The sequence below is a fragment of the Thalassophryne amazonica genome, chromosome 3 (genome assembly GCF_902500255.1).
Source record: "Thalassophryne amazonica chromosome 3, fThaAma1.1, whole genome shotgun sequence".
NCBI lineage: Eukaryota > Metazoa > Chordata > Actinopteri > Batrachoidiformes > Batrachoididae > Thalassophryne > Thalassophryne amazonica.
The window spans coordinates 108,265,550-108,278,683 of NC_047105.1; the positions used below are offsets into that span (position 1 = coordinate 108,265,550).

Genomic DNA, 13,134 nt, shown 5'->3' on the forward strand with positions numbered 1-13,134 from the left:
TGCATTTTCCATTTACAAAGCTAAATTATTTGGAGAGTCTGTCCATGCCACACTTGTAATATGTCAGTAAAGTCTGTACTAGGATTAATTACGGTGAATCTGGGAAGTATTCAGTGCTTCACTTTTTCCACATTTTATGTTATAGCCTTAGAAAAGCTTTTGATTTTTGCAAATTTGTAAAAAAACAAAAACAAAAAACAAAACAAACAAAACCTAATATATCACGTATACATAAGTATTCACAGCCTTTGCCATGAAGTTCAGAATTGAGCTCAGGTCCATCCTGTTTCAAGTGGTTAATGCACTTGGTTTCAGTGCAGAAGGTTCCGGGTTCAAATCCCACCCCTGCCACATTTCTCCATGTAATGTGGAGTTGCGTCAGGAAGGGCATCCGGCGTAAAACCTGTGCCAATTCAACATGCAGATCCACTTTGGATTTGCTGTGGCGACCCCGAGTGCAAACAAGGGAGCAGCCGAAGGGACTTACATCCTTCAGATGATTCTACAGCTTAAGTGGAGTCCACCTGGGAATCCAATGAAAGACTCGTCAGCAGGCTTTTAATGAGTCTTTTGTTGGATTCAGGTGTGTTGGAGCAGGGAGACAACTAAGAGTGTCAGTGTTGGAGCAGGGAGACAACTAAGAGTGTCAGGAAGGTAGATCTCGAGGATCGAACTGGGGCACCCCTGATCTAAGAATTCAGAATATGGGCCAGGTATACAGGCCTGATATACAGTAACAAAGTAATATGGCTGATTTTTAGTGTTCTGATCTTGGCAATACGTAGCATCGTGGGCAGAGCAGAGTGTCAGATGTTCAAGGGAATTATATTTGTGACCCCCAACAGCTAATAATAAACTAAACCTAGATTTTATAAATAAGAGCAACTTCCCCCCCTTGCTTGGCATCACAAGCACGAACAATGTCCTTAACCCTCTGGGGCCGACGCCGTCGTATACGATGGCTAAGACCAAGAACAGTCCCAAAACACAGTAGAAGTAGAAGTTTGTGATTTAACCTTTGTGTAATAGCAGACAGAAATTGCTTTGAGATGAAGACAAAACGCAGACCATTTTGTATATATTGTTCAAAATGTGCATTTGTGTTTATTGTTTGAATGTTTTTGTTGTACAGACTTTCACACAAGACCTCAAATTACCTTTAGAAAGTGTCAAAACAGTTGTTTATTATAGTTTGCTGTATTTTGAATAAATGTGTGGAAAATTATTTTTCGCTTTACTTTTTCCTTTATTATTTTTGATTGTAACCCTTTATTACACTTATAAAACACAACAAAAGCATATATATTATGAAAGCACAGGTTGTCTGGGGGAAAAAAGAAACATAAAACTTGATTGTGGGATCCAGGGAGACCTGTTAACAAAAATAATAAAACATTTATGTCAGGTGAGTGAACTATCCAAAAAATGCCCTCGCACCGCAGAGGGTTAAAGTCCACGGAGAAAACAGTATGCCCATAACTGTTTCTACAGCTTTTTTATAAGTTGTATAGGCTCGTTCAATGTCTTCTGTTTTTTTTGGAGGGGTTTGGGTTGGGGTGGGGCATACATTGTGGAAATGTGGCTAAAGGCGTGCTTACACTGTGCGAGTTTTGGCCCTTTTTCAGCCGATTTTTCACTCGTGCAAGAATTTTTTGGATCGCGCCTAGGGCTGCTTGATTATGGGAAAAAAATCAGTATCACGATTATTTAGGTAAATACTGAAATCACGATTATTCAAATGATTTTTTTTTTTTTTTAGTTACACAATGCATTTATTCAGCATTTCTCTCACTCAAAAAAAAAAAAAAAAGTTATAGACAATGTGTGCAAAACCTCCAAATTGAAAATGTACTGTACCTTACCTGTATAAAACATAAAATGAATAAAATAAATATTAAATATCATATTATTTTTCTGTTTTCCTGTCCCTTCCCTGTTGTCACTGACCAGTTGGTCAGTGTCTTTGGGCATCTTCCTGACTTGTCCTACTAGGACATAGTGCGGCTGCTGTGGCTGTTTTTGTTTCAATTTATGTTCATTAGTTTGTGTTTTTGTCATCATACCCTTGACCACGTCTCCTTATCTCCTTTTGGAGAAATTTATCCGTTGATTTATTGTTAAAATATAAAATGAAACAGCTTTTTTAAAATAAAATAGTTGCTGTTGAAAGAGCCTTTTATTTAGAAGCAGGTGATGTTATGCTGAAATCTCGGGACCAGATGAAGGTCTCTTCTGCAGCTTTGAACTCTGGTGGTGTTGCTGAAAAGCAGAGATGTTTTCTTTCAACTGGACGTGGTGTTCAGCTCATCAATGGAAGTTTGGTTGTCTGCACAGCAAATGTTCCTGATTAGGACAAATAAAAATATTTCTTTAAATATAAAGAAACACTAAACAGTTTATATAAAAAAAACTGGGAAAACGATTGAAAAAAAGCGTTCACTCAGATCAACTGTGCTAAAAGGCTAAGCTAATGTTAACCGATCATTAAACCTTCACAGCATTTCAGTAAACGTCACGTTTTATTTTTACATTATTCTCACCTCGATAAAGCTGCAGAACTAAACTCCGTTGGGCAAACTGGGACTTCGCATATATCCAAAAAGTGGGAGATTTCGGACTGAGTGGGTTTGCTCCATCTCCCCGGCTGCCTGCCTCGCTCTGCCCAGGAATGATGCCTGAAGGCTGGCTTCTCCGTGCGGATTGGCTCGCTGTCGCGGTTCGATCGATATCCCACCAAGTCGTCAGTCCTCTCTCGGTCGGCGTCACTCCAAAAAGCAGCTGAAAAAAGCTTCTCCCAGCAGGGTGATGGGAGAATCGTTCTGCTGTTTTTTAAAGCTTTTTTTTTTGTGGTTCAGGCGACTCAAATTCAAGAAGGCAATCACTGAACTTTTTTCAGGTTGTGGAAACAGCCAGAGTGTGACGTAGCAATCCCGCCCCCTTGCTTCCGAAGCGACGCGTCTGATGTCATGCGTCTTGGGACACGTTGACGGATTGGCCTGATGAAAGGCCCTTAAATCGTTTCACTCAATTATGAGTTTGGAGATCGTTTGATACAAATATCGATATCGTGATCGAAATTTGGTTAATTGCACAGCCCTAATCGCGCCGAGTTTCAGGTTAATCCTGCATCCTGCATCGTGCAGTCTACATGGAGTAATGAGCTGCGACCAACTCCCGATCAGGAATCGTATGGGCGGATGAAAATCAAACCTGTTTGATATTTTGGTCGGCCGTCGTGGCTCGTGAGGGTTCCGCGCTGATGAAGCTGCGCTACAAGCGTCTACACGCTGATTACCTTGCGCACTGTCCATGAGCAAACACCGGAGAGAGCAAACGGTGATCTCATGTAAAGTCTTTTTTTTTGTTTGTTTGTTTTTTGCGTGCCCTTGCAATAACCTAATATCATTTTAAAGTTCATGCCTATCAGTATGCACAGTGAGTGGAATCAGGTGGAGGGAGACCTAACATATATGCGCGCGCGTGCACACACAGCAGACAACAGGATTTACGACAGATGAGCACAGCTGTAAGACTCGATATGAAATATAGTTTATTTATACAACAGTGTATGTAGCAACACCTGTTATGAATGTTTGTTTTCTTTTTACTGTCGTCTTATGAATCATGTTGCTGTCTGCTGTGTGTGTGTGCGCGCACGCATATATGTTCAGTCTCCCCCCACCTGATTTCACTCACTGTGCGCGCTGATAGGCATGAAATAATTTTTTTAAAAGAAAAAGCTTCCGACGTGTGGTTTTTGAATGTACAGTGTGAGCAGTCAGATCGCATCAGAGCATCGGGCCGTACAGTGTGAGAACATGAATTGTGCTCTCTGAACTTTTAGCCCCTGCGGTTTTGTCGCACAGTTTGAGCTGGAGCCAAGTACAACGATTCAAAATATCGTACAGTGTATGCCCAGCCTAAGTATGATGGTGTATGAGTAACTAAATGCTGCTAATGTCACACCTTCTTGGGACCACTCACCTTGTGTCAAATGTCTCTGTTCCACAGCTGTAAGAAAACAGGGTTTCCACAACCCCAACAGATTCAGCAGAGAACCCTGTAAGTACATTATCACAGTCATGCCTGTTAAATCTATTCATCTACTCTTTTTCTTTCCACACACTAAACCTGCTGCCTTTCTTGCCGTTCCAGTGTACAGGGTTATCAAAAATCAACCTCCACCCGTCCTGTCTATCAACCTTGATCACAACCCATTTAAGTGCAGTGCTGAAGGCTGCACAAAATCATTCCGCAAGGCTAAGCTGTTGCACTACCATATGAAATATTACCATGGGGAGGAGCTGCCCCTGGAGGGGGAGTGCAGTCCAACCAGGAGCATCCACACCAGGGCAACTGACAGGCAGACATGTGCCGCTGCCTTGGATGGCCCAAAGAGGAGGCGGACTATCTCAATGCGTGAGTTTCTCTAAAGTATAACTGTTGAAGTATAAATCTTAAGTGGATTCAGTATTTCTGCAATGTCCAGACCACATAATCGCACGGCAAATAAAATCATTGTGGTAATGCTTTTACATGTCCTCTACTTCAAAATAAGGCTTTGTCATTTAGGATTTAAACTGCAGTTACTGTACTGATGTTTACTGGTACTGTGTGCAGTATTCAGCAGGGAAAAATCCTTTTCTGCATTAAAACTTTCTGAAGGTATGCTGATTATTGTAAATGTCCTTGAACAGTCCAACATTATTGTACTTTTATTAGTGATCCACAGAAATGCGAACAGGTTGGGTTTGCGTGCATACACTGGTATTGAGTCAACGTGTCAACCTCACTGAACAGTTTTGGTTCCTGTATTGCAACCACCCGGGCGGACAACTGGTCCATCCCCACTTCTCAAATATAACCATCTGTCGCAGCAGTGTGAAGCTTGTTGTCCCCTTGGCCTTCTCCAGTTGTTGTGGTCCTTAACACTGAGGCACCTGTGTGCTGGATCATGCCCAGACAAATGCACCGCATGACCAATATACCATAGCTGATGTTCCCTCAAAATGCAAATGATACTCATCAGACTCTCTAAGCAAATTCTCCAAAGAGACCTCATGCCAAAGACATCTAGGCATAGTCTAGTGCATCCTGGGCCCGGTTGCACAAAAGTAGGGTAAGGGATTAAGATGGGATTTCATTATCCTGACTCAATTTATCCGTAATTCAGTTACACAAAGCGGCATAGTAGAAAGTGGGTTATGTTATGGCATAAGACAGGTTCTCAAGGACCCCTGAACCTGTACATTTTCTATCTCACTGCTCTCCCATAAGCTGATTTGCTAATTCAGGTCTGTTGATTGGCTGTGCACCTGAAGTCCCAATGCTTTTGTGGTTTTCCATGTAATAGACAGCATATACGTGGTCTGTCCATAAATTAACGGTCCTTTTTATTTTTTTTAAAAACTATATGGATTTCATTCATATGTTTTTATGTCAGACATGCTTGAACCCTCGTGTGCATGCGTGAGTTTTTCCACGCCTGTCGGTGACGTCATTCGCCTGTGAGCACGCCTTGTGGAAGGAGTGGTCCCGCCCCCTCGTTGGATTTTCGTTGTCTGGAAATGGCGGAATGAAAAGGACTTTTTTTCCATCAGAATTTTTTCAGAAGCTGTTAGAGACTGGCACCTGGAAACCATTCAAAAAATGTATCTGGCTTTCAGTGAAAATTTTACGGGCTTCACAGAGAATAAGGACTTTAACTACAGCTTTAAGGACCCCTTTAAGAACGGTCGGTGCGCCGAGCTGCGACGATGCGGCACAAACCACTGGATCATTTCTAAGCTGATGGCTCTGTGGATACGAGACCGTCGTGTGCTCTTTCTCTGGTTATCACAAGACCTGGACATCAGCCATTTTCTGGCAGATTTCACTTTTAACAAGAGATTTTGTCATGGAAAGCCGCGCGGAGGCTTCGCGCGTCATGGCCGATTCGCTGATGAAGCGAGACAAAGGAACACCTCCGTTTCGGAGTGTTAGAGGACAAGTTGGGACATGTCCAGCTCTCCACAAGTTCTTTTATACTCACTCGACTGGTAAGCACTGAAAGCCGAGATAGACATGTCCCAACTTGTCCTCTAACACTCCGAAACGGAGGTGTTCCTTTGTCTCGCTTCATCAGCGAATCGGTCATGAGGTGCGAAGCCTCCGCGCCGCTTTCCATGACAAAATCTCTTGTTAAAAGTGAAATCTGCCAGAAAATGGCTGATGTCCAGGTCTTGTGATAACCAGAGAAAGAGCACACGACGGTCTCGTATCCACAGAGCCATCAGCTTAGAAATGATCCAGTGGTTTGTGCCGCATCGTCGCAGCTCGGAGTGCGGCGCACCGACCGTCCTTAAAGGGGTCCTTAAAGCTGTAGTTAAAGTCCTTATTCACTGTGAAGCCGTAAAATTTTCACTGAAAGCCAGATAAATTTTTCGAAAAGTCCTTTTCATTCCGCCATTTCCAGCCAATGAAAATCCGACGAGGGGGCGGGACCACTCCTTCCACAAGGCGTGCTCACAGGCGAATGACGTCACCGACAGGCGTGGAAAAACTCACGCATGTGCACGAGGGTTCAAGCATGTCTGACGTAAAAACATGAATGAAATCCATATAGTTTTTGAAAAAAATAAAAAGGTACGATACTTTATGGACAGACCTCGTATAACAGATTTTAGCTCACATCGGACAAAACGTCCTGTCCGACCGCATTGCATTTTCATTAAAAACCCATCACCTGTACCGGATAGAGCAGTTTGAATGTGCCTAGTAACAGAGGTATGAAATTAAAGTTCAGCTCTGACACTCATCGATTCAAGGAATGCAGGTGTCCTATTTCCTTTATTAGAATTTTTTTTTAACCCGTGCTCAGACACTGGACTTGCAGTCTGACATGCACCTGCTAAATTGGACACTGCTAAAAGGCTGTGATTTGTTACTTTTACGGTTTCACGCCTTCCTCTCCAGTCATATTTTAATAGTTTTTTTTTTTTTTGTCCGCACGCTGATTACATTTCGATCATGGATCAAATAAGTTTGGCAGAAAAGTCCACAAATATGACCACCTTCACAACACAGAGTTGTTCATGCAATGCGGAAGTTGCCGTCCGTTATGGCTGCGTGACCACATATCATGTGATACGTGACGTCGCCTGCATACCGTTTATACTTTGCCGCGCTTGCTGTCGTTGTTTAATCACTGTGGTACTGTGGCGGAGTTACCTTTTTTTTTTTTTTCTTATTTGCTCCTTTGTCCTCAAATGCCTCCATGAGGACTTCCACCTCCGCCCTTGGAGAAGTATGCTGCTCTGGTTGCCATGGTGCATCAGTGAATCTGTGATCGATGGCAGAGTCTATTTGAGGGATCCACGTGCGTGCACTTATCCAGGCTTGGTTACACCTGGGTCGTTAGTTCCTTGTCTGCTCATCCTGGCTTGGTCTCTGTGCAACCGATGCTCCTGTTTTGAATTTGTTGAATTCAGCTCAGTCATTTATCCTGGATGCCTGAATCCTACTTTTTGTGCTAAGGGGGCATGGCCTCACAATCGTACAGGAACACAGAAAGCTCCAAGACTATAAAGACTTGGACCTTCATTCTCCTGCAAAGTTATTGGCGTTACCATAACACTGCTGTCCAGTGACCATGACTCCATTAGCTCTTTCCAGGCACCTCCCGATCCCCAAGGCCAAGGACCCAGAGACATGAATGTCTCAGCAGAGATGAGTGAATATCTGTACAAGTTCAGCCTTTGTTTAGACATTCTACAAGTGAACGTAAAAGAAGTTGCTTTTCTATTGAAATACCGCCACGTCGAGCTAACATGCAGCGAGATTTTTGTATGCTGACTGATAATTAGTTTTCAAAACTGACTGTCAATATATCTAATGGTGAAAATAGTTGCTTATAACAAATGTGTTGACACTGTAAGTATGTTGCAGTATTTGTTGTTTCAGGAGCATATCCTCTATTCAGCTGCGTGGGTGAGTCTTCAGTTACAGTTTCACACAGTTCCTGACTGCTCCCACCTCCGAGGTAGCTGAGCAGTATTACTTTCAGGGGCTTTGTGGTCTCTTTCAACTTGAGGTCCAAATAGTGTTTGCACTCTGATCCCGCAAACTCATAGGTCTGCCTTTTCACATTTTAAGTGACTCTACATCTTTTAAAATGTCAGTAGAAACGGAGACTAATCAATGGCACCTCACCAGATAGACTTGGTCAAACCGGTTTCTGTGACATGTTAGACCAGCTCAGTTTGCAGACAGTCCTTATTGCTCGCTGCAAAAATGTTCATAGTGACCGAGGAGGCATTTTAGCTGGTAGCACTGCTGTGCATCGAGGCTGTCATTACTGTGCTGTGGGTGGTCCAATTGTGCCACTCCACTGCTAGAGAGTGCTGCTCGTCCGGCCTTATCCATGCCAGGCCATACCAAGAAGATGATTGCACTGGTGTCCATCAGGGTCCGACATAAGTTGACGCCCCACCACACACCGACAAACACGTTTGTTTTGTTTCCTGCAAATAATGAGCATTTCCAGTATGACCAGCTTCCTCCTTTATGACAACATGCAGAAGGCTTCATAAGCTTGAGATCTTGTCTGAATCCAGACACGTCATCATCAATGATGAGACAAATACTCTACATCTTTTTATCTGGGCTGTTTCATCACAGTTGAGGAGTAACCACAGGATTTGTTAAAGTTGAGATTTCAGTTGTAATGAGTGTGTGAGTTAAATTTCAATGGTGAAAGTGTTTTGTTCACACAATGCACACTGTGTTGTTTACTTCAAAATCACAGTGCTGTTATGTTGCATAACCACCATTAGTGGATAAAGTCATTACTGAACTAAACTTGGACTATCTTTTTAAGTCTGGTGCTTGGTATATGTCCGTCCATCCATCCATACATCCATCCATTTTCTTCCGCTTTATCCGGAGTCGGGTCGCGGGGGCAGCAGCTCAAGCAATGCCACCCAGACCTCCCGATCCACACACACCTCCCCCAGCTTCTCCGGGGGAACCCCAAGGCGTTCCCAAGCCAGCCGAGAGACTTAGTCCCTCCAGCGTGTCCTGGGTCTTCCCCCGGGCCTCCTCCCGATGGGACGTGCCCGGAACACCTCTCCAGCGAGGCGTCCAGGGGGCATCCGGAAAAGATGCCCGAGCCACCTCAACTGGCTCCTTTCGACATGGAGGAGCAGCGGCTCGACTCCGAGCTCCTCCCGAGTGACCAAGCTCCTCACCCTGTCTCTAAGGGAGTGCCCAGCCACCCTGCGGAGGAAACTCATCTCGGCCGCTTGTACTCGCGATCTCGTTCTTTCGGTCATGAGCCAAATCTCATGACCATAGGTGAGGATCGGAACGTAGATCGATCAGTAAATCGAGAGCTTTGCCCCCCTACTCAGCTCTCTTCACCACGACGGTCCGATACAGCGACCGCATCACTGCAGATGCTGCACCGATCCGTCTGTCGATCTCACGCTCCATCCGTCCCTCACTCGTGAACAAGACCCCGAGATACTTAAACTCCTCCACTTGAGGCAAGGACACTCAACCAACCTGAAGAGGGCAAAGCACCTTTTTCCGGTCGAGAACCATGGCCTCGGATTTGGATTGCTGATTTTCATCCCGGACGCTTCACACTCGGCTGCAAACCGCCCCAGTGCACGCTGAAGGTCCCGCAAGCTCCTACCCCCACAATGAGGTGACATTCCATGTCCCAACAGCCAGGGGCTGTGAGCGTGGACCGGGCCACCAGGCAACCCGCCCTCGACTGCCACCCAATCCTCTCTGCACCCGACCCCCATGGCCCCCTCTGCAGGTGCTGAACCCACAGGAGGCCGGCCCATGTTGCTCTTTCGGGCTGAGCCTGGCCGGGACCCATGGGCTAAGGCCTGACCACCAGGGGCTCATGCGCGAGCCCCAACCCCAGGCCTGGCTCCAGGCTCCCTTAGTGTGACCCGTCACCTAGGATCTGTTTGCCTTGGGAGACCCTACAAGGGGCACAAAGCCCCTGACAACATAGCTCCTAGGATCATCCGGGTACGCAAACTCCCCCACCATGATAAGGTGGCAGCTAGAGGGGAGTATATGTAATTTACTTAAAGTAGTAAAGTCATTTCATTTTAATTTTAGGCATGCATCTGCCCCTCCTGCTGTTATTTCAATGAACCACACAAATTTTATTTGTAGTCTGAAAAACGAATTTATACACCGTTTAGATTTTTGGTCAACTTCATTAACTCCTGTTTTGGTCAACTTCATGAACTCCTGTTTTCAGATAACTCGTACGATTTTGTGGACCCTAACTCGTGCAACTTAATGGTCCTCACTTGTACCTTCCCCCAGTAAAATTGGGAGCAATGGAATTTGGGTGAACTCATACACAAACTATGCAGTCTGAATAGTCATATTCAAAGACACTAGGGGGCGCTGTGGTAGGTTGCTTGTACACGTCAATTCAACAAATATTTGAGGGGCCTCACGCACTTTCTCAGAATTTCTTTAAATTTTAATCAAATATTCCCAGACTACTCAGAACAACAAATCTGAAGTTTGAGGCCTGTAGGCCAAGTAGTTTCTGAGATATGGCCAATTTAGTGTGCATGGGGTTTGCTGTTTTTTAGTCAAATTATGGCCATCATTTCTGGAGCCATGTTCAAGGTAGAATATCTCAGCAAATAATGGACTTAGAGGCCTGAAATTCTCTGTGGCAGTTGTGGATAATGACTATTGCAAGCATCCATGTTTGAGACACTGAAGCATACCATTACACTCAAAGAAGCCTTTCCATTTCTTGGCTCCTTAACGCCAGCTATACTGACTATAAAATATGTAACTTTGGCATATCTGTGGTAAACAGTTATTGTGGGAGAAACCTCTGAAATCTGAAAAAAAAGAAAGAAATTTTGTGGTCAAATTTTATTAGAAGAAAAGCTCATGTGGGCAGTAAATAAAACTCTTCGAACTGATTCCATTTTGAAGGTATTGATATCTACTTTATATGTTATAAATATGGCCGCCTTTATGAAACTCCTTCCTGGTTAGCGATCAAGATTGGCCTGCCGGCGAGAGAAGACGAGGATCACAAGCAGGAATACCAACGACATAGAATTGTTATCCACAATGGCGAGTCATTCATACACAAGTTGGCTCTTTTTGTCGGCCCTATGCAGTGCTGCAAAATCTCCGTCTGTAGACGGATTCCCGTCAATTTTTATTTTCTGGTTCCGTTTACAGTGGTCCCTCGCTATAACGCGGTTCACCTTTCGCGACCTCGCAGTTCGCAGATTTTTTTTTAGTCCAATTTTGCATGCTTTTTTTTAGTGCATTGTGTTCCGCGGCCTCATCAAGCAGCCGGTCGCGGCACCGTGAAGGGAGAGCACACGCATTGTGTTCTGCGTGTCTGTTTATAAGAATCTTCTCGCCCAGAAGAAAAAAGAGTGCCAACAACTACCCATAACTGTGTTCTTCACTCGGAAAAAGACACCTGCAGTGAGGTGTGACTCAGTGGAAAAAGGCGCGACGCCAGGATGAAGAGGGGCGATCAGAGGAACTGTGAAATACTGGTCAGTCACTATTAATAATTTCTTATGTGTCCAACCTCGTATGTTGATCGTTAAAATTAAATTTGTTAGTTCTAAAAGCCATCATAATTATTTATAGGAAAACGTTTTATTTTTATTTCTCAAACAAATGTTTGGGCCTGAAAACAGGTTGGTCTTATTTTTCTACTAAGGTTTGAACTTTGAGAGTGTTTACACATGAGAGAAAAGTGAGAAAATGTTAATGCTTGTTTGATAAAAGTGTATAAAGTGTGTAGTGAGGGGTTTTACAGCTTTAAAACATCTATAATAATTGTAAAAAATACTTTGCGGATTTCACCACATTTCATCGCGGGCTATTTTTAGAACGTAACTCCTGCGATAAACGAGGGACAACTGTATTCCGTCATTTATAATCGCTAACTGAAAAAAATATTTTATTGCTTAATTTCGACACAAAACGGGAGAGGACGGAATTTGCTTTGAAATGTATTCCATACGGAGGCCGCCATTACAGGAAGCGGTCGTGTGTGCGCAGTGGTGTTCTGGGCAGCGACTCTGTCACTGCGCTCATTGCTTTCTGAAGGTAAAGTAATAATACGAGTATATACGAGACGCTCGAGGCATCTCATTGCATTGATCAACTCTCAGCTTCCCGCGCGTGTATCCAATACGAATTTCTACAATTATTTTCATCATTTCTAACAAAGGTAAGACTATTACAATTAATATAATAATGATTTCATTTAATGGTGCGAGTAGAATGGACCCAGAGTATTTTTGTGAGAAATTAATTGCTAAAACATAAAGATCAGAATGGGTGACAAAATTCACTAAACGAGTCACGTTGCGTAAGTTGCTGTAACAGCCATTCATTTGAAATAAAATAATTCCAGCTGATTAAATCATAAAGATCAATAGCCATAGAAAACAAAAGGTTTATAGATTTCAAGTATTTGATATGTTATGATTATAGTAATAATAAATAATGAATTATTAATCAGGATCAGTATGTGCCTCATGCACTCGATGTGCACTCATCCAGTCATGGTCTTCAGGTTCATTTTCTCCAAATAAAAATAAATATTGATTTTGAACATTATTGTCCAATTACAGTCATGTTCAAATAACATTTGGAAGACAGAACATGAATCAAGACATTTCACTGGCTCTGCTACATCAGCTAAACAACCAAATAAGAAAAGATTAAGTGAAACAGGCACCATTTTCAAATATTTCAAAAAGTAATACACAGCACACCATAGAGACTCAATCTGTTACATGCTCAGTTGTGAATAAAAATTGACTTGGTGAAAAATGATGGACTTGATAATTTCTAATAAGTTACTTAATTGATTTTTTTGCAAGTTACATTAGATTCATGCATCAGTGACTTACAAGTGGCAAAATACTTTTCATTGGCAATACTTACCATGTCTTTAAGTGTCTTTAAGTGTATTATTTATTTTACCAGGTAATAGCATAAAGGTTCTAATAATTTATTTATTTTGTAAGACACAGTTAGGATTTGATTAATTGTGTAGAATGAAAGCAGAAATTATAGTCAGTTAAATTATTGCAGTCAGTCATTCCATTTGTGGATGGT

At 43.0% G+C, this 13,134-nt stretch overlaps 1 protein-coding gene across 1 annotated transcript in view; it reads left to right on the plus strand.

The window, feature by feature from the left end:
- Nucleotides 1-13,134, plus strand: part of phf20a (PHD finger protein 20, a) — a 76,426-nt gene that overhangs the window by 33,728 nt on the left and 29,564 nt on the right. Inside the window, exons 7-8 of the mRNA XM_034167609.1 lie at nt 4,012-4,062; nt 4,156-4,419. Of these exons, the coding sequence (XP_034023500.1) occupies nt 4,012-4,062; nt 4,156-4,419 (315 nt within the window). The remainder of the gene's footprint in view (nt 1-4,011; nt 4,063-4,155; nt 4,420-13,134) is intronic.